This window comes from Neoarius graeffei, chromosome 4 (assembly GCF_027579695.1).
Source record: "Neoarius graeffei isolate fNeoGra1 chromosome 4, fNeoGra1.pri, whole genome shotgun sequence".
NCBI classification, from domain to species: Eukaryota; Metazoa; Chordata; class Actinopteri; order Siluriformes; family Ariidae; genus Neoarius; species Neoarius graeffei.
In genome coordinates, this window is record NC_083572.1 from 80604658 (window position 1) to 80625290 (window position 20633).

Below are 20633 nucleotides of genomic sequence, written 5' to 3' on the forward strand. Positions count from 1 at the left end.
TCGTTACACTTCTACCCGGCGTGAAGCACTGACAGTCATGTGGTTGTGACGTCATCGTAAACAAATCCGTTCTACTCATCCAGACGACTTCGCAACGGTGCTGTTGCCAGATCTTTCCACTCTGGAACCCGTTCTCAAAAGATTTCATTTTGGGGCACCCAAAACGCCGGTGCCGTGTGGACGCCAGGCCGAAACGATAAACAGTTTTATCAGATTCACCTGAATCCATTGCCATGTGGACAGGGCCTCAGTCATCCTGTAGGTGTTCGTCATTGAAGTCAGCTGAGTCTTGGTTGTTATTGAGATGAAGATAGACTGCAGGGTCCTGGCCTGAGGAACTGTCTCTCCTGTGTTGAGCCATGAGCTTGTGAAGTGGTTGTTTCATTTCCCCAATCTACAGGTCTGTGTATTCCTCTGTGCATACAACTTCAATGACTCACATGATGGCAGAGAGAGCCAACGACCCACAGATCACCCTAACAACCCTCTAGGCTGCTAACACCGTTCACACCTGGCCTCCAATGACCCTGACACCTACAGGATGACAGAGGATCAATGACCCATGTGACCGCAATAACTTTCCTTTGGGTTGCTTTTGGTTCACTCGAGGATGAATAGATAGTTTTCACTGAAGTCACGGCATTCCGGGGAACGCCCCCCAGCCGCCATCTTGGTGGGCAAACAAAACGGAGCATCGCCACTACTGGCTACGTTATCTCGGACGAATTTATGAAGTTATATAGTCAGTTTTCTAAAATAAAGATCAATGTCAGCAAAATCAAGCAAACAGAAGTATATAGATACACATCTCACGGTATGCAGCCAAACTGGCCTTGATTGGGGGAATTGACCCCTACAAAGTGGACAAAGATGCATTTTCAAGTGACTATGCAGGGCTGCCAAAGCCTGAAACTGCCAAAGCCTGAAACTGACTTCATCAAACTTTAAAGGCTGTCTGATATATACAACTTTATATATTCACAGCGCGCCTTTTGGCGGATGCCGCCTGAATCGCGCAGATCCGAATTTTTTTTTTGGGGGGGGGAGGGGCACGTTGGAGTGTCTGATTATAATTTCAAAGTAAATTCTGTATTAAAATTACTAAATAAGCAAATCCGTTACAGTCCATGAAACAGGAAGTATAAGGATGAGAAAAAAACAGTTTAAATCAGGAAGCTGCGCACATTTGCGCAGTCCTGCACACCGCTCGGGCTTCCCGATTTAAACTGTTTTTTTCTCATCCTTATACTTCCTGTTTCATGGACTGTAACGGATTTGCTTATTTAGTAATTTTAATACAGAATTTACTTTGAAATTATAATCAGACACTCCAACGCCCCCCCTAAAAAAAAAATCGGATCTGCGCGATTCAGGTGGCATCTGCCAAAAGGCGCGCTGTTTGCATCCCAAACACAAATCAAATCATACAGAATAGACCTAAAATGTTTTTCAAAAATGACCCCAGCGTGAGTGAAGTGACAAGTTTCAACTAGAAACGTGACAAACGAGCGATATTAAGTGTACATTACAACGTAAACGTACACTCAGCGGTTCCAGTTAGGCATTCTCCAGAGATTGTTCACATGATGTTTTGGTTTCCAAAAACAAACTTAAACACAATTGATTGTTTATTTAAACAACTTACCACTTATAAAATGATCGGAGCAGACTTTGCTGTGTTTGGAAGGCTGATAATCCTTGCGGTTGATTCTCGCAAGCCATAGATTTCTCCTTTGTATGCTGAGTTTGTTTGCTCGCCTTCGTGCTCCCGTACAGTGGGAATTCCATAAAAGCTTCGCTTGACGTCATCATCTGACCTATTACAACAGCCGTGAATACAACAAGTTTGCACCACTGCTAGCTTTAAATAGTAGTAATGTAACTATAAATGTAAATAATATATAAATGAATGTAACTCGCGCGCTACAATGTGTGCTCAGTGACCCGTATGGTAAGCTAGCCCTCCAAGATGGCCGCCACCAGGGAATCCTTAACTCTGTGACGTCATGTGAAAACTATCTATACCTGGAACTCCCCACTAGTCAGACAGAACTGAAGAAGCCTTTCGGATGAGAGGTGAAACGTCAAGCAAGTCCAGTTGCCTTCTTTAGCACCTACGATTTACGATGACCTGGATGACTGAGAACCTTCACAGACATATACCTCAGAGTCTATTGTAGGACCATGTGGCACATCATATTGCAGGGTTTTTGTATGTTTGTTTGCTTGTTTGTTTTATAAAGAATTTAAGAATATTCACTGATGCTAATAAATGGGTAATACTTTGTCAAATATGATCTAAAGGAACAAGCAGTTGGTCATTGCTTGGTCAACCATTTTTAGCCAGTGCTAATTCTATGCTATGATGTGTCCAGAAACTAGACTAAAATAAATGCATGATTGTTATTTCTCCAGAATCTCATGCGTTGGAAACAAGATGGTAATTTGGGGGGATGGGAGGACAAAAAAAAACCCACAACCTAACAACAACTATCTTAAAATACTTGGGGACATGGCCCAAGCTGGGTGATGAATTTGTAAGAGCTCCTCAATAATTTATATTAAACATCAAGATATAGAGCTCATTATACCAAGTGACACTGAATTAATTGAAACATTCTTAGGTTAAGACACCTTCTTACTGGTTTTAGGTGCTGTAGTAAAAGGCAATGGATTACTGGCAACCTGTTGCTGAATTTGAATCCTTATGGTTTCTAGTTTGATAAAGTGTTATCAAGTCCAGAGGAATTTGAGAATCATAAGTAGCCAGATCATTTGTTTCGTTCAACACGGTCTTACAGAAACCTTTTCCTTTACCTGTGACTCTTTCAGCTGTGAATAGCTTACATATCAAGCACTTGGTATGTAGGCAGGACCTAATCCCAGAGTTTGTACTCATCTGAAATTCGCAGAGATATGCCAGTGATGCTCTTAGGATTCCTGTCTAAAGTCTTGTTTTATTTTTATGTTTATTTTTAGTCAACATGTGCTTTTGTTTATTTTCATTTATCATGTGGCAAAGTCATGTGTTCTGTTTGTTTTCATTGGCTATGTGCTTCTGACCCCGCCCCCATCTATTCTACTTCCTGTCGTTGTTTGTTTCCAGCCATTTTGCATGCACACCACTGAGCTCTACGTAAAAATCTGGAGAGCTCATAGCCTATTCCCTGCTGTAGAGATGAGTTAGTCTGGCTAACGCAACTTCAAAGCTCTGCTAGCATTTGGTCTGGCATAGATATTAAGCCCAACCGTTTCCCAAAGCGCGTGGTTGACCCGCCTCCCTGAAATGCCTCAGTTTGCTACTGGTCGAAGCCAGAAAAGGCTGTGATGAAGCTTAAACCAATCACATCACTCTTTCCTCTGACGTATGTGACGCGACGATAGGATTCTCGCTGAGCCCCATTGATTTGGCTACTAGCGGGGCTAACTGGTAGATTAAACTCTTATCGAAGCCGGTCGGGAGCAAGGCGAAAATGTCCTTCCTTTCAATAAATACCTCCAGGGCTGCTCTTTGCTCCGTTTTCAATGAGAATTTCCCGTTGAATGCTTTCAATACAGCATCTACCGCTGTGTCAAAGGCTTGCTGCTGCTCCATGTTCGTAATGTTTCTAGTGAATGAAGTGCTTCCGGCATAGATTCTGTAAACAATCTATGGCTTCCGGTCGCAGTTCTACTACGTCACTGCCTTGAACATGCCTCTACCCAGGGCCGTTGGAGATGCTCAAAGTTGATTGGCTCCCGATTTTTCGGGAGCTTGGAAGAGCTGGAGATAGCTTGCCTTGCCAGACTAAGTTCGCAACAGCCCCCCCATGTTGCGTCACACTTAGAATGGGCGGGCCCAGGCTAGAGATGAGTGAAGCCATCTTGCCACCATCTTACCCCTCACATCGCATGTATTTGTCTTCTATGTTAAACCGCCGTATCCGATCAAATTTGCCCCAAGAAAAGTATCTCCTGACTTTTTTCCTTTCATTACCTCCTCTTATTTTCTCAACTTTACCCACATTTCTAATATATCTTTATAGCACTCCCCTTCATTGCTATTGGTTTTTTTTTACTTTTCCGGTTCAGTCTCTGATCTTTTTTTTTTTTAACAGCTCTTTTACTAGGGCGGCACGGTGGTGTAGTGGTTAGCGCTGTCGCCTCACAGCAAGAAGGTCCTGGGTTCGAGCCCCGGGGCCGGCGAGGGCCTTTCTGTGCGGAGTTTGCATGTTCTCCCCGTGTCCGCGTGGGTTTCCTCCGGGTGCTCCGGTTTCCCCCACAGTCCAAAGACATGCAGGTTAGGTTAACTGGTGACTCTAAATTGACCGTAGGTGTGAATGTGAGTGTGAATGGTTGTCTGTGTCTATGTGTCAGCCCTGTGATGACCTGGCGACTTGTCCAGGGTGTACCCCGCCTTTCGCCCATAGTCAGCTGGGATAGGCTCCAGCTTGCCTGCGACCCTGTAGAAGGATAAAGCGGCTAGAGATAATGAGATGAGATGAGCTCTTTTACTACTATAATTATTTTTACGGAAGTTATTTCAGTTTTTCTTTGTACAGGAAATCATATATCGAATGCCGTCTGGGAAATAAGCCAATATATCAATATACTTGCACTCAATTTAAACTAAAATCATGTAGTTAAAACAGTCATGCCCATTTTGTGAATTTGTGCAAGTGGGTGTGACGTATAGATAGTCTACATTGTCAGTTGTGTTTAGCCTTAGGTAAATGAAAATAACTACTGATCAAACTAGAATAAAAACATGTCTCTTTTTATTTCTGCCTAAGCCAGAAATAAATTTAGGCCAGGGGTTCTCAACCTTTTCTACTTTAAGGCCCACCTATTCATACTTGTAACGAGTTGAGGCCCATTAAAAAAGATCCCCAACTATTTTGGCTCATCTATTCAATTAGAACCTAATAATCTATTGTAAAGTGTATTAGTGGGATGCAACATCACTCCCTGTTACAGATGGGAGCCCAGGAATTAAATAAATGCAGTAAAAACAGGCTGTTTTTAATTGTAGGTATTGTATTTAAAACTGTATGGATGTGCCAGAAGCCAACATAAAACCATGCATGCAGGGCATTCTCAGTCAAAAGGGATTAATGATCCAAAAGTGGAGTCTGATCCATTAACACAAGAACTTATTGCCATGTTTGTGTACAGCAAACAAGCAAGTTATTAAAACCAAGAAGTCCACTCAAAAGAAGTGGATATAGAAATCACTCAGTGAGAGAGATCCTTACACGCTAACAAAGAAGCATTTTTCCTATGAGTTGGAAAATTATCCATCCATTGAGTTCCCCGACATCTCAAACTACCTGGTGCTGCAGACATCATTCTACACGGACAAACAGATGAAAACCTGGAAAAGCACGGAGGCGTACAACTTTTTATATGTGGCTGAGTTAAAGATCTGGTGATCAGGACACTACAAGATAGACGGCGGTAGACGGATCTAAGCGCAGGAAGAGTGTTTATTAGCAGGCGTGATATTTACAAAAACGAAAGCAAAACAAAGCAGAATCATAAAGCAGAATATTTAAACAGCATTATAAACTTAGCTAGAAACAAACGTGACAGTGATAATGATGATACTTTGCAAAGCCTCCATGAAAACAGCATCTGTATCTGCATGTGCTGGTTACACTCAAATCAGTATCAGATGTTGCCCATAACGACTGGGTCCCAAGTGCATGCACAACACACTCCGTGAGCATGCGCGGCCGCTCGAGCTATGCCAGGCTCAAGTCCACGAAGGCGTGACAGTCAAATGTTCACCTGCTATGTGACCACAACTTTTAGCTCACGTGTATATCGCCAAGCATTGGTGCCAAAATGACTCATTTTCATCGATAACTCATCACAAAGCATCGCAAGTTGGAGTGTGACCATAGCTTAATGAGGTGGATGTGACGTCAGATGTAACCCAACAATTGTACCCTACTATAAGGAAAAATTAGCTTCAACTTGGAAAAAAATCGCGGCCCACTAGAGGGTGCTTCATGGCCCACTAATGGGCTGCAGCCCAGTGGTTGAGAAACACTGATTTAGGCTACTGAGGCTAATTTAATCAGTTCATTTTTCTTTTTGAATTTGAGCCGTTGAGCTTGAGCTCTCACATTCAATATCAAGCATGTCTAGACTTTGGCTTTGATCTAGTCTGGGACATTTCCATCGAAAATCTGACACAGCCACAGTGTCCATCCCAGATATCAATGTCAGATTTTCAACAAAAACAGACAAGATGATGAGAGATTTTGTTATTTTTTTTTCTTTCACTCTTGCAAACCATGATAAAATGCTATAAGGGGTCCACGCAAATGGCACTGTTCACACACGTAAAAATGATCACACACTATCAATACTCTCAGGCGAAATGTCTGTCCACAGCCTTTGACTTGATGGTTTGTACAGTTCACTGCTGCACATGCAGGCATTTTTCTTGCAGTTTTTCTCACCAACTACATAAATAACTTGTCCAGTTTTGTGTAGCTTCCAGTAGCTTAAATGACTGTTCCGCTCCGCGATGTGAGTGGTAAGATGGCGGCCAGATGGCCTCACTCTGATGAGCCTATGAGCTCTCCAGATTTTTACGTAGAGATCAGTAATGCACACTTGTTCCTCATTGGCCCTATTAGTTGTGTTTTTAAGCCCTGTGTCTGTAGCCAGCCTCTGTCAGATCAAGCCAGTTGTTTTCTGTTCCATTCCAACAGTTAGTAACTTTTTGCATTCTCTTCTCCTGTTTTTTGACTTCTTTGGACTCTGTTTTGGATTTCTCTGTGTTGGATTATTATTTTTTGCCTCTTGGATTGTGAAATCTTGCCTACCTTTTTGGATTTTGAGACCGTTTACTGCTTTGGACTCATTTGCCTGAATACTTGATTAAAACCTTTTCACTCTGAAGCTCTGCTTGTCTGCTAGTGGGTCTTTTTCCGACAAAGATCCTAACCGTACGATCTGAGTATTATGGATCCAGCAGACCCCAATCAGTGGAAGACTGTCCTCGAACAATATGGAGTCCTACTGGGGAGAAAACAGAACCAGCTGGACTCCATTGGTAAGCCAGTGGAAGCTATTTCAGCAGCTGTCATGGATCTAGCAGCTCAGATACAACATCTCCAACTGGCCCACACCACTGCCCGAGCCCCTGCTGCAATACATTCTGCTGCAGCTGCTCCACCCCAGCCTGCTCTTCCTGCCACAGAGCCACATATGCCCCCTCCAGAACATTACTCAGGGGAACCCGGCACCTGTCATTCTTTTCTGGCACAATGCAGCTTGATTTTCAAATTACAGCCATCCACTTTCCCCATGGATTGAGCAACGGTGGCTTATGTCATGACCCAGCTGTTGGGTTGGGCAAGAGAGTGGGGGCACAGCCGTGTGGGCCGAGGCTTCATATTGTCACACCTTCTCCACATCCTCAAAGGAGATGAATAAGGTTTTTGATCATTCCAAACATGGTAGAGAGGTAACTTGGGAGATGCTCCATGTTCATCAGGGAAACCTCTCAGTATCTGACTATGCCCTAGAGTTCCAGACCATCCCCACCTCCAATGGTTGGAATACTGAGGCCCAGTTTGACGTATTCTTCAGTGGTCTTTTCAAAGGCATAAAGGATGAATTAAGTCACCTTGGACCAGCCTGCCAGCCTTTGGATTTTGAGACCATTTACTGCTTTGGACTTGTTTGCCCGAATCTTTGATTAAAACATTTTGACTCTTAAGCTGTGCTGGTCTGCGAGTAGGTCTTTTTCTGACAAAAATCCTAACAGATGCAGCATTGTCGAGGGGATTATATGTATCTTAACATTATTAATGTTAGCATTGCTATTTATATCATATAGTAAGTAGAAATAGGAACCTTTTTCCTACTGATTTGAAGCAATCGCACAAACTGAATATGATTGGATCAGTTGTAGATAGAGTACACTAATCAACCTACTTTTTATCAATACTACTGTTTTCTGTCTTTTTTTAATTTATTTTTATTTATTTCTGCTTCTTGATCATGCTCAAGAATGGATGCTGAATTTTTTGTCTTTTTTTGTTTTTGTCTTTTCAGATCCAACAAAGGAGTCTCAGGGTGCAATCAACTTTATGAACTGTGTTGCCATTCTTAGGACCAAATCCAAGACAAAGTTTTTCATTGAATACCACTCAAGCTGCTTGGAAAGTAAGGGAACACTTCTGTTGGACAGTAAGTCTGTTTGTTGTTGAGTTGACAGACTAAATATTTGGGCGTTTTTTTGTGAAAAATTGTGTTCATAGAATTTGTCAAGAGTTCTGAAATAGAGAATCAAGAGAGCACAGAAGGTTCTATAAAGGTTCGGTTTACAGCAAATGTCGAGGTAATCTATTTTTTATATTTTCATATTATGCAAAACTAAATCCTGGAACAATATAGTAAATGTGATTTTCATCCATTTTACAGCTTACTCCCATCATTTCAGACCCAGAATACTTACTAGATCAGCATATACTCATCAGTATAACCTCCACAGACAGTGATGAATCATACGGTAGGTGTGTTTAAAATATGAACATGCTTTGAGAGCATATACTCATTTATCATATGCTTTTATACTACAGTGCTGTTGAATACCCAACTCTGGTCTGAATGTGTTGATTAAATTTCTATAACAGCGGTTCTGACAGTAGCTTTGGCTGTAGTTCAAATCACAGGTTTATATTAAAGTGCCTGTTCTCGTTAGTTAGTTATCATTATTTATAGTAACAGCTCATTCACAGGGACATGTTTGGTGGACACTCCACATAATCCAAGTCTAATCGTACACAAATGTGTATTTTTTACAAAAAAAAAATCATTATTATAGAGATGGTGAATCTTTCTTTCTGTAAGTATACTTACAGAAAGAAAGATTCACCATCTCTATAATAATGATTTTTTTTTGTAAAAAATACACATTTGTGTATGATTAGAGAGAGAGAGAGAGAGAGAGAGAGAGAGAGAGAAGCTGGTGAGGGAATGACTGTTTATAGCTGCTATAACATAAGTGTTAACAGGAACTAACTTGTCTCGCAGGTGTTCTACAAAATTAAAATTAACTATAAATGGTTAAAATTGTGGCATGTTGTTCATTAAAAGATTAAATATTAAATATAAGTTTTTTTGGCAAACTGCTTACAAAATAAAATACTGTTCAACTTTCTACTTTTGGGGTGATAACAGTAACTCCTCTTGTGTCCGGCTGCATCACACCACACTGTGATTATTTTCCTATAACAATGCATTGTGTTTTATTCCTTACATAAGGTTGGACCATTTGAGGAAGTCAGCAAAATGGCTTTTTAAATTGCACACCATTTTAACTTTGACAACCCAAGCATAATTTCAGTTTTACTTCTCATTATCTGTAGCCGCTTTATCCTGTTCTACAGGGTCGCAGGCAAGCTGGAGCCTATCCCAGCTGACTACGGGCGAAAGGCGGGGTACACCCTGGACAAGTCGCCAGGTCATCACAGGGCTGACACATAGACACAGACAACCATTCACACTCACATTCACACCTACGGTCAATTTAGAGTCACCAGTTAACCTAACCTGCATGTCTTTGGACTGTGGGGGAAACCGGAGCACCCGGAGGAAACCCACGCGGACACGGGGAGAACATGCAAACTCCACACAGAAAGGCCCTCGCCGGCCACGGGGCTCGAACCCAGACCTTCTTGCTGTGAGGCGACAGCGCTAACCACTACACCACCGTGCCGCCTCCAGTTTTACTTATTTCCTTAAATTCTGTTACAGTCCCTTGTGCTTGATGTAGTTTAGGTCCATTTTAAATTTGGTAAATTAAGAAGGTAAAGAATACTGTTACACCTGGGAGCTTATAAACTGTATATATTTTAGTCTGGTAGGCAAGTTCAAAAATATAGTCTTGAGTGTAGCTTTTTTTATTTGTATTTATGTATTTGTAAATAAAATTACTTATGAATGCACTCGTCTTCAATTTTCTGACTTGCGTGCAGGGGAGACGTGTGTGGCTCTGCGGGCTGCTGACAGAGACTACACTGAGTTTGTTGTCCCACTTACACATCACGGTGAGCAGACAGGAATGCTAATAGGAGCCATCCAACTACGCACATCAGAAGGGAAACTGACAGAGAAACTATATGGTAAGTGAACAAACGCATGCCACAAACTTGTGCACAACTTTTACCCAGTGTGGATGTGCATGCTTAGACCCCAACGCTCATTTAGCCTCTGCAGTACTGTCCTGATATTCTTCAGTACGTTGTAAATTAACGATATACATTTTATACTTTATATTCCTACAGCCAATAGCAGAGGTGGACAAAGTACCCAACTTCATTACTTAAGTCAAAGTACAGATCCCACTGGTCAAATGTTACTCTGATACAAGTGAAAGTTGTACAGTCAAAATTTTTTTACTTAAGTTAAAGTACTGAAGTGCTTGCTTTTAAAAATATTTAAAGATTAAAAGTACATTTTCTGTCAACACATTGCTGTATTATTGCCATAACGCTTACAAAACCTAATGTCGTTACCAAGGACAGAAATGTGAATTCACAAAATGAACGCATGCTGTGCCATCATGGTGGTTTAACGTTAAGCTAGCTAGTCAGTGAAGCTCCACCGGACATGCTAGCAAACTCCTTTCAAACTCAAAATCATTTTGGGTAGCTAACGTTACTAGAAAAAAAAGATTTCTACATTCTGTTTATTTGGCAAGATTATGCTAAAACATATTTCTGAAAGGACTTCAGATAAGTTAACATTATTCATGCTAGCGTAACTCTGTTTTTACATGCTAACTAACAGTGTCCAAGTTAACTAGCTTTGTGTTAACGTTAGCCGTGGACAAGGCGATGGAAACTTGGTGGGCAAATCCATAGAAAGTCATTTGACTAACCAGACTGCATAGCTATGTTTGCAACATTATCGCTAGCTCTAAAAGCACAAACAACTTCATTGCAAGCTTTCTCTTGGAATAAAACGTTTACCGACCTCAATATGCTCCCGCAGGTTGGATGATGAGTTTTTGGAGGTCGTGATATGGTTCGTTTTCAGCAAACAAAGCAAACATTTAAAACAAAACGTATCTTTAATCCCTTCAGAAAACTGAAACATGGGTTCTAGGTATGGCCATGGGTGCATGCATTCCCCAAAAGAGAACTCCCTCCTTCCATTCTGACATCAACTGATCATGTTCAAATAACACTGTTGAGAAATAATTGAGCTTGATTTTATACAGTCTATGGACGTGACATGACTCTAGTGATTACTGATAGACTGTCTCAGTGTCACCTGCGAAAAAAACATCACGTTTTAGAAGAGAAAAGAAAAAACTTTCAAAGCTGCTTTATAGTAACAAGTAACAAGGACCTTGACAGAAATGTAGTGGAGTGAAAGGTACAATATTTTCCTTTTAAATGTAGTGAAGTTAAAATCATAGTTTCCCCAAAAAAATACTCAAAGTACAGATACTCAAAAAGTGTACTTAAAAGTACAGTACTCAAGTAAATGTACTTCGTTATTGTCCACCTCCAGCCAATAGCTCATTTCACCTTCCATATGATGAAGAATCAATCGAAGAAAATACTGAAATGATACTTGCAGGATTAATTGGATGTGAAGATAGATTGTGTTGAGAATGTGCTTGTGATAGATTGTCTCTCAGTATTGGTTTTATGCTCAGACAGTTATGATGCATGTAAACAGCTTCAACCAAATGTGTTTTCCTCTCTGCAGATTTCATTAAGATTGGCGATGACTCAGGAACTGGCAAAGTCAAATCAGGAGATCATAGCAGCAAGTAAGAGTTTTTAGTTCATGTTTACAATCATATATTTGATAGATGATTCAGTAAAATGTACCTAACAGCAGCTTGGAGTTTTGTCTGACAAAAGTGTTAGCATGTTTTGCTAATTTCTAACTTGCTAAACCCATTAATATCAACACTTATTCGTCAATTGTTCATGTTAAAGCTTAATATTTGTTGCTGTTATTGATTTCCTTACTAGGAATTATTCAGAAAACTACAGTGAAACTAATAGCAAAGGTGTACAGTTACAGGACTAAATAATTAAAATATTATAGTAAAGAGTTTAAATGCTATACACTAAAGCTAATACACTGTAGAAATAAGGCCACAAGACATTTGTATAGTTTGTTTTCCATTTATTATGAAACTTATATAACCTGCAGATCATTGGCCCTACCCACTGATATCAGCAATCCTAATTATATGGATATTGGCTTCAAAAGCAGCTGTCTGCCAAGTTGGAGCTACATACAGTCCAACAGACAAGGAGTCTCCTCTGGACACCTGGCTAAAGACACCACTACTGGCAACACCTCGCCAAAAAAGACTGCATATGATCATTCTGTGTGCAGCCCCACAGGAAAGCTGTCCAGTCCATCGTAAGTACTTCTGGACATTTCTTTAACCCATGTCTTACCAGAAAGTTCAACGGTCCATTACTGAGTCCTCTACCAAGAACAATTTCTACTTCACCGTTCATGAACAACAACTACATGTTTGTGAATTTAATAATAATAATAATAATAATAATAATAATAATAACGGTTTATTAGCATAATCCAAAACAAAATTTGGCTCTTACAATGCTAAACTATAAACAAAGACACACACTTAATAAAAATAGGCTAAGGATATGAAAAATTCTAAACAAAAAAGAATAAAGGGAGAGAATATATCTAATTATATACATGTATCACTAAATCTAAGAAGAATCTAAGAATAATGATTATAATAATAAACAGCATGCAGCAAAAAAAAAAACAACCCACACCTAATGATTATAATTAATACTAAGTATGTATAAACAGCGTGAAACTATGAGCATTTGTTATGTGCGCGAGCAAAGAAGTATAAATATTAAATATATGACTGCAGTGGCATACAAAAGTTTGGGCACCCTTGCTGAAAATGTCTGTTACTGTGAATAGTTAAGTGAGCAGAAGATGAACTGATCACCAAAAGGCATAAAGGTAAAGACGAGACATTTCTTTTCAGCGTTTTATGCAGGATTTGTGTATTTTTTTTGTACAATTGGAGAGTGAAAAAAGAAAAGGAACACCATGCGAAAGTTTGGGCACCCCAATACATTTGAGTTCTCAGGTAATTTTTACCAAGGTTCCAGACCTTAATTAGCTTATTGAGCTGTGGCTTGTTCAAATTCTTCGTTAGGAAAGGTCAGATGATGCAGATTTCAAAGCTGTATAAATTCTCTGACTCCTCAGATTTGTCCCTAAAATCAATAGCCATGGGCTCCTCTAAGCAACTCCCTCGCATTCTGAAAAATAAAATAATTGATGATCACAAAGCAGGAGAAGGCTACAAGAACATAGCAAAGTGTTTTCAGGTAGCTGTTTCCTCAGATCGTAATGTTATTAAGAAATGGCAGTTAACAGAAACAGTGGAGATCAAGATGAGGTCTGGAAGATGAAGAAAACTTTCTGAAAGAACTGCTTGTTGGATTGCTAGAAAGGCAAATAAAAACCCTGTTTGACTGCAAAAGACCTTCAGAAAGATTTAGCAGACCCTGGAGTGGTGGTGCACTGTTCTACTATGCAGCGACACCTGAACAAATATAACCTTCATGGGAGAGTCATCAGAAGAAAACCTTTCCTGTGTCCGAGCCACAAAATTCAGTGTCTGAAGTTTGCAAATGAACATCTAAATAATCCTGATGCATTTTGGAAACAAGTCCTGTGGACTGATGAAATCAAAATAGAACTTTTTGGCCACAATGTGCAAAGGTATGTTTGGAGAAAAAAGGGTGCCAAATTCCAGGAAAAGAACACCTCTCCAACTCTGAAGCATGGGTGTGGATCGATCATGCTTTGGGGTTGTGTCGCAGCCAGTGGCACAGGGCACATTTCACTGGTCGAGGGAAGCATGGATTCGAATAAATACCAGCAAATTCTGGAAGCAAACATCACACCATCTGTAAAAAAGTTGAAGTTAAAAAGAGGATGGGTCCTACAATAAGACGATGATCCAAAACACACCTGAAAATCTACAATGGAATACCTCAAGAGGCACAAGCTGAAGGTTTTGCCCTGGCCTTCACAGTCCCCTGACCTAAACATCATTGAAAATCTGTGGATAGATCTCAAAAGAGCAGTGCATGCAAGACAGCCCAAGAAACTTGTAGAACTGGAAGCCTTTTGCAAGGACGAATGTGTGAAAATCCCCCAGCAAGAACTGAAAGATTATTAGCTGGCTACAAACAGTGTTTACAAGCTGTGATACTTGCCAAAGGGGGTGTTACTAGGTACTGACCATGTCCGGTGCCCAAACTTTTGCTTCAGGTCCTTTTCATTTTTTGGTATTTTACGCCTGTAAAGGATGGAAATAAAAATGTAATCTTGCGGAAAATATTAAAGAAATGTGTTGTCTTTACCCTTATGCCTTTTGGTGATCAGTTCATCTTCTGCTCACTTAACTATTCACAGTAACAGACATTTTCAGCAAGGGTGCCCAAACTTTTGCATGCCACTGTATATTTTTAAAACTAGGCTGTATAAATCTTTAATAATATAAAAACTAACTGAAAATGCATTTTAATTACAACATCAAGTGGACTGTATTAATTGCATCAAATATATAATAGTCTTTGAAGGATGGTATGACAAGTTGGGGAAAACTGGTAGAAGGTTTTCCCAGGCTGCCAGATATACTGTATTTAGTCATATAAAAGTATGCTGTTGAACGAAATATACACTTTTGGTCAAAAACTACTTTTTGGCTATTCACAATAATAAGAGTTTTTATTAATGGTGTGTGAACAGGATCTCAATTTTATTTGAATTTCTCAAACAGCAATAAAAGAAACAAATCTTGGTAGTTGACTTTAAAAAAAAAAGTGATTTTCATATAAAAGATTAGATTCTGTTTCATATAACAGAAAATAGTCATCAGACTTTATTTCAAGCCACCATAAAATGATGTATGGAGTTTGTGTTGGAAAAAATAACACGTTCTTTTTATGTTAACAGATCTGAAGATGGGCAACCAGCAGAGATGTTTGACAATCCACTTTATGGATCAATGGGGAAGTCACGATGTGGCAAGGATCAAGAAATGCCCCGAAAAGAGCACTTGGTTATCCCTGAGATTTTTGCATTTCCAAAAGCACCCGAGCCTGATTCTGAGCGCGTTCCTCCAGTCCCAACCCCTCGCGCTCGCTCTTTCACCTGCTCAGAGGGCAAAGGCCAGAATCCTTCATTAACTCCCAACAGCAGCAGCAGCAACCACAGCAGCAATAGCAGTCTACAGCCTCAGTCCTTCAGCAAGAAGCCTGTGGTGCCCTCTCGCTCTGAAGGAGGAGGAATGATGTCTGGAAAGCCACCACTGCCTATTAAATCTCGCCCAGGTCAACCACCAGAGCCCCAGTCAAAGCCCAGAGACTACAGAGACTCCTCAGAGTTACCGGGCAAGCTGCGGCCTCATGCCAGACCATGCCAGCCACACCCCAAAGATGGTATGTCACATAATGAGATATTGGTATATTTTAGATCAACACAAAAATGCTATGAAATGTCTAGTTGAAGCAAATGAATTTGTGTTAAAATATAATGTTTAAAATGATTATTATTTTATTAAATTATGTCAGTTGTACTTCAGAAATACTTCAAATGAGTGGTGAAATCCTCAATGAAATCACTCTTAAGGTCGTTTCAAAATGCTGTTTCGGACTAAACCTTCAGAAGTTAAATGTAAAAAAAATAATAATAATTACGAGCAAACTAATAATTTCAGCATCATATGCTGATCTTTGGCGGCACGGTGGTGTAGTGGTTAGCGCTGTCGCCTCACAGCAAGAAGGTCCTGGGTTCGAGCCCCGGGGCCGGCGAGGGCCTTTCTGTGTGGAGTTTGCATGTTCTCCCCGTGTCCGCGTGGGTTTCCTCCGGGTGCTCCGGTTTCCCCCACAGTCCAAAGACATGCAGGTTAGGTTAACTGGTGACTCTAAATTGAGCGTAGGTGTGAATGTGAGTGTGAATGGTTGTCTGTGTCTATGTGTTAGCCCTGTGATGACCTGGCGACTTGTCCAGGGTGTACCCCGCCTTTCGCCCGTAGTCAGCTGGGATAGGCTCCAGCTTGCCTGCGACCCTGTAGAAGGATAAAGCGGCTAGAGATAATGAATGAATGAATGAATGCTGATCTTTGCGTAAGCATGTGTGCTATATATCACTACTGGTTATCCCTGTGTGTATTTGTTAACTCATAGTGCTCCATGGCCAGAGGCGATTCTAGAGTCTGTTGTGGCCCCAAGCAAAAATTTCCAGGGGGCCCTTCTGACCAGTGTTCATCACCAATATGTTATAAATAATCTGACAACAACGAAAAATGTATGAAACCAAAGTTTTTTAAATTCCAAATGTGAAAATACAATGGTAAAGAACAATAAAAAAAATAAAAAAAATAAATAAATAAGCCTTTGGGCCCCGACTCTTGGGGGGCCCCAAGCAGTTGCCTGCCTTGCCTGTACACAAGCTGCGCGTCTATCCATGGCACTGTGGCATCATCTGTCACAGTTGATTCAGAACTTATTCTGTGAACACAGGGCACAAGAAATGCAGGGAATACACCCTGAATGGGATGCCAGTCCATTACAGGGCACCATGCGCACACACAAATGTTTATTTTTATTAATTAAATGATACTTAATGTCTTAAAGTAATGATGGATGACGTTTCTCTTTACTTAGTTGAGCGGTTCTTGACATAATATGGATTACTACAGTTGTGGAATAGGGCTATTTACTGTATTTTTATTATTTACTATTTACTGTAGTGGTTAGCACTGTCGCCTCACAGCAAGAAGGTTCTGGGTTCGAGCCCAGCGGCTGACGGGGGCCTTTCTGTGTGGAGTTTGCATGTTCTCCCCTTGTCTGCATGGGTTTGCTCTGGTTTCCCCCACAGTCCAAAGACATGCAGTTAGGTTAACATGGGGCAGCCTTGGGCTGAAGTGCCCTTGAGCAAGGGACCTAACCCCTAACTGCTCCCCGGGTGCTGTAGCATGGCTGCCCACTGCTCTGGGTGTGTGTGTGTGCTCATTACTCATGTATGTGTGAATGTGTGTGTTTACTGATTCAGATGGGTTAAAAGCAAGAAGGAATTTCACTGTGCTTAAGTGTATGTGTGATAAATAAAGTTGTTCTTTTTCTTCCTTTTGATCTCAAATACATTAAGAAGGCAAGAAATTGCACTAATTGACTTTTGACGAGGCACCTGTTAATTAAAAAGCATTCCATGTGACTACTTCATGAAGCTGGTGAAGATAATGACAATAGTGTGCAAAGCATCATGGTGCAATGGCGCAACGGTGGCTATTTTGAAGAATCAAAAATATTAAATATATTTTAACACCGGGCGGCACGGTGGTGTAGTGGTTAGCGCTGTCGCCTCACAGCAAGAAGGTCCGGGTTCGAGCCCCATGGCCGGCGAGGGCCTTTCTGTGCGGAGTTTGCATATTCTCCCCGTGTCTGCGTGGGTTTCCTCCGGGTGCTCCGGTTTCCCCCACAGTCCAAAGACATGCAGGTTAGGTTAACTGGTGACTCTAAATTGACCGTAGGTGTGAATGTGAGTGTGAATGGTTGTCTGTGTCTATGCGTCAGCCCTGTGATGACCTGGCGACTTGTCCAGGGTGTACCCCGCCTTTCGCCCGTAGTCAGCTGGGATAGGCTCCAGCTTGCCTGCGACCCTGTAGAACAGGATAAAGCGGCTACAGATAATGAGATGAGATATTTTAACACTTTTGTTTACCATATAATTCCATACATGTTCCATATGCTATTTCTTAGTTTTGACGTCTTCAATATTGTTGTATAATGTAGTAAATAGTCAAAATACAGAAAAACCTATAAATGACTAGGGGTGTGCAAACTTTTGACTGTAACTGTACCTGCAAGTTTTGGAAGGTGGGAGTAAATTTGAGAACATAGAGGAAACACAGGACATGGGAGAACATACAAAACTACACACACAGAGTAACCTGAGCTCAGGATTGAAATGGGAACCCAGGAGTTGTTGAACACTAACACTACCCACTGCACTACTGTGCTGCCAAAATAAACGTTTATAAAGTCTTATTCCAGTCAGCATCAGCTGTCATAAAGACGACCTTCACTGATTCTTTTGTTCAGTATAGATAACACCAGAGTCAGGTGGCATATTTTTTGTTAATATAATGTGGTGTTAAGACTGATTTAAATTAGAACATCACAAAAACTGATTTTGTAGCTTCACTTCTGGTATGTCCAAATCATGCATGCGGTGCCAGGGTGAGCATTTCTAAAAGACACTCTGTAGTGTCTCCTGAACTCAACACTTGGTGGAAGTATGATGTATAACAGCGCTGTAACCTGTAACAACAGAGTTATGCATATTTTGGTTAGGTGCCTTGCTCAAGGGCACTTCAGCCCAACCTTCAGGCTGACCTAACATGGCCGCCCCATGTTACTCTAACTGCATGTCTTTGGACTGTCGGGGAAACCAGAGCACCCAGAGGAAACCCACATAGACACGGGGAGAACATGCAAACTCCACACAGAAAAGCCCCCATCGGCTGTTGGGCTCAAACCCAGAACCTTCTTGCTGTGAGGCGACAGTGCTAACAGCTATGCCACCGTGCCATGTTTGTTATAAATATTCTATGCCAATGCATGACATCTTAATAACAGTTAGGTCATTTGTCATGGTGTTTGTTAGGAATTTTGATCATTTTGTTTTTGATGTCTGACGCATCATTATCATCACATCATCATCGCATAACTCCTAAGAACACTGAAGTATAAAGTGAGTTGTTATGACATTTAAGAAAAATTAAGGTCAAGAAACATCTGTCATGTTACTGTTTAGTCACCCTGACTAAATTGTCTTCATGACAGCTGATGTCTATTGGAAAAAATGTTTACGTTGGAATCATACAGTATGAAAGGTTTATACAAGATGGTGCAGCCCTTTGTACACTACCTTTAAGTATAAAACATATGGGAATGATTCTGATTTGGTGCACATGTTTACTCTGAGACATATAATGGTGGTGAAATGGTTAATTTCTTTAATAATTATTGATTGCTCTTGATTTAATTTTTTTAAAACAAATGTTTTTCCTGTTCCCAGTGCATCCTGAGGCATCAAGTCCAAAGATGGGCCGCCCCCTGAAATGAGCCTACGTTTAAGCTTTCCAGTTGGCCACCACTGTTGGAGTTCGACACCAAACTGGAGCCTTCACACACCAATTGTGATTCGAGACAAACTTCCAAAGAGGCAATTAAAAAGCTATACAAGCTTTTGCCTTATGTGTAGCATTCTTCAAGACAAAAATGAAAAGCTGCAGCAAGAGTGCCTTGATCTTTCACAAACTCTTTTGTTCCAACACAAATGAATGTACAGTGCACAAAATTTATCAACATTTAGAGACTATGCATAAAGATTATTCATCAGATGAAACCCAAAAGTAAAAATCTCACCACAGTTTCATTCATTTCTTATGTGGATGGCTGATGATTACTGATCTAAATTCACATCTCAGTGTTTTGTTTTGTTTTATTTTTTGGGTTTTTTTTCCACCCAGTCCTTTGCTCAATGGAATTTCTGGATAAACTGATCCAACATTCAGTTCGATTGATACTGTAATTTCCTTGATGCTGTGCTGAGATAATTAGAGAGTAATTTATGAAGCTGAATATGAATAGTAAATCAATGAATGTAAAGCAATAAGAATGACAATTTTGCAGTGTTGACATCGTTTTGTAGTTTTGTAATCCGTATTGTTAAGAAGTTATATACATGTATGGGTGTTAAGATAAAATCATCTGTATCTGATGAGCTGTGATCAGCCAATCATCTTGGGCATTTACGCCTTTGCATTAAAACTCATCCTGAATGTCTTTGACAACACTGGGCTTGGATTTCTCTTTTTCTTGCAGCTTTCTGTTAATGCCGTCAATGCTGATTTTTTCTTTTTAAAGAGTGAAGCACTTTTACAACTGTTCAAATCAATGGAGCCTTACCAGCTTATTTAGTACATTAAGTACATTTTTAGTTATTGTTTGTACAACCTCAAATCAGAAAAATTTGGGACGGTATGTTGAAACTGAAAATAGAATTGAAAACAGTCATTTGTAAATAATATTTGACCTGTATTGCACTCAAAACAATAACAGCACATTATCTGATGTTTTACTTCATGAATTTAATTGGGTTTGTTTGGGGGTTTTTTTCCCCAAAATAAACACATTTCAATTTTGATTCTTGCTACACATTTCAAAAAAAGTTGGGACAATAAAACATTTACCACTTTATAATGTCGCCATTCCTTCTCACAACACTTAAAAGATGTTTAGGGACCGAAGACACCAAGTGATGAAGCGTTTCAGGTGGTGTTTTGTCCCATTCTTCCTGAAAAAGGGCCACAAGGTGTGAAATCGTCGTTGTCATATTTTTCATTTCAAAATTTGGCACGCATTCTCTCTTGTGAACAGAGGGTACAGGCACCCTCTTCTTCCACAGCCATGCCTTTGTAATGTGTGCAGAATGTGGTTTTGCACCGTCTTGTTGAAACCTCCCTGGAAAAGATGTCGTCTTGAAGGCAGTATACGTTGCCCTGAAATCTCAGTGTACTT

General features: G+C 40.4%; 1 protein-coding gene across 1 annotated transcript in view; it reads left to right on the forward strand.

Moving 5' to 3' along the window:
• inpp5d (inositol polyphosphate-5-phosphatase D) overlaps positions 1-19908 on the forward strand; it is a 52251-nt gene extending 32343 nt beyond the window's left edge. The window contains exons 20-27 of the mRNA XM_060919808.1: positions 8056-8166; positions 8262-8341; positions 8425-8512; positions 9981-10127; positions 11725-11788; positions 12181-12396; positions 15001-15485; positions 19129-19908. Of these exons, the coding sequence (XP_060775791.1) occupies positions 8056-8166; positions 8262-8341; positions 8425-8512; positions 9981-10127; positions 11725-11788; positions 12181-12396; positions 15001-15485; positions 19129-19175 (1238 nt within the window). The 3' untranslated portion in view covers positions 19176-19908. The remainder of the gene's footprint in view (positions 1-8055; positions 8167-8261; positions 8342-8424; positions 8513-9980; positions 10128-11724; positions 11789-12180; positions 12397-15000; positions 15486-19128) is intronic.
• Positions 19909-20633: the final 725 nt, after the last annotated feature.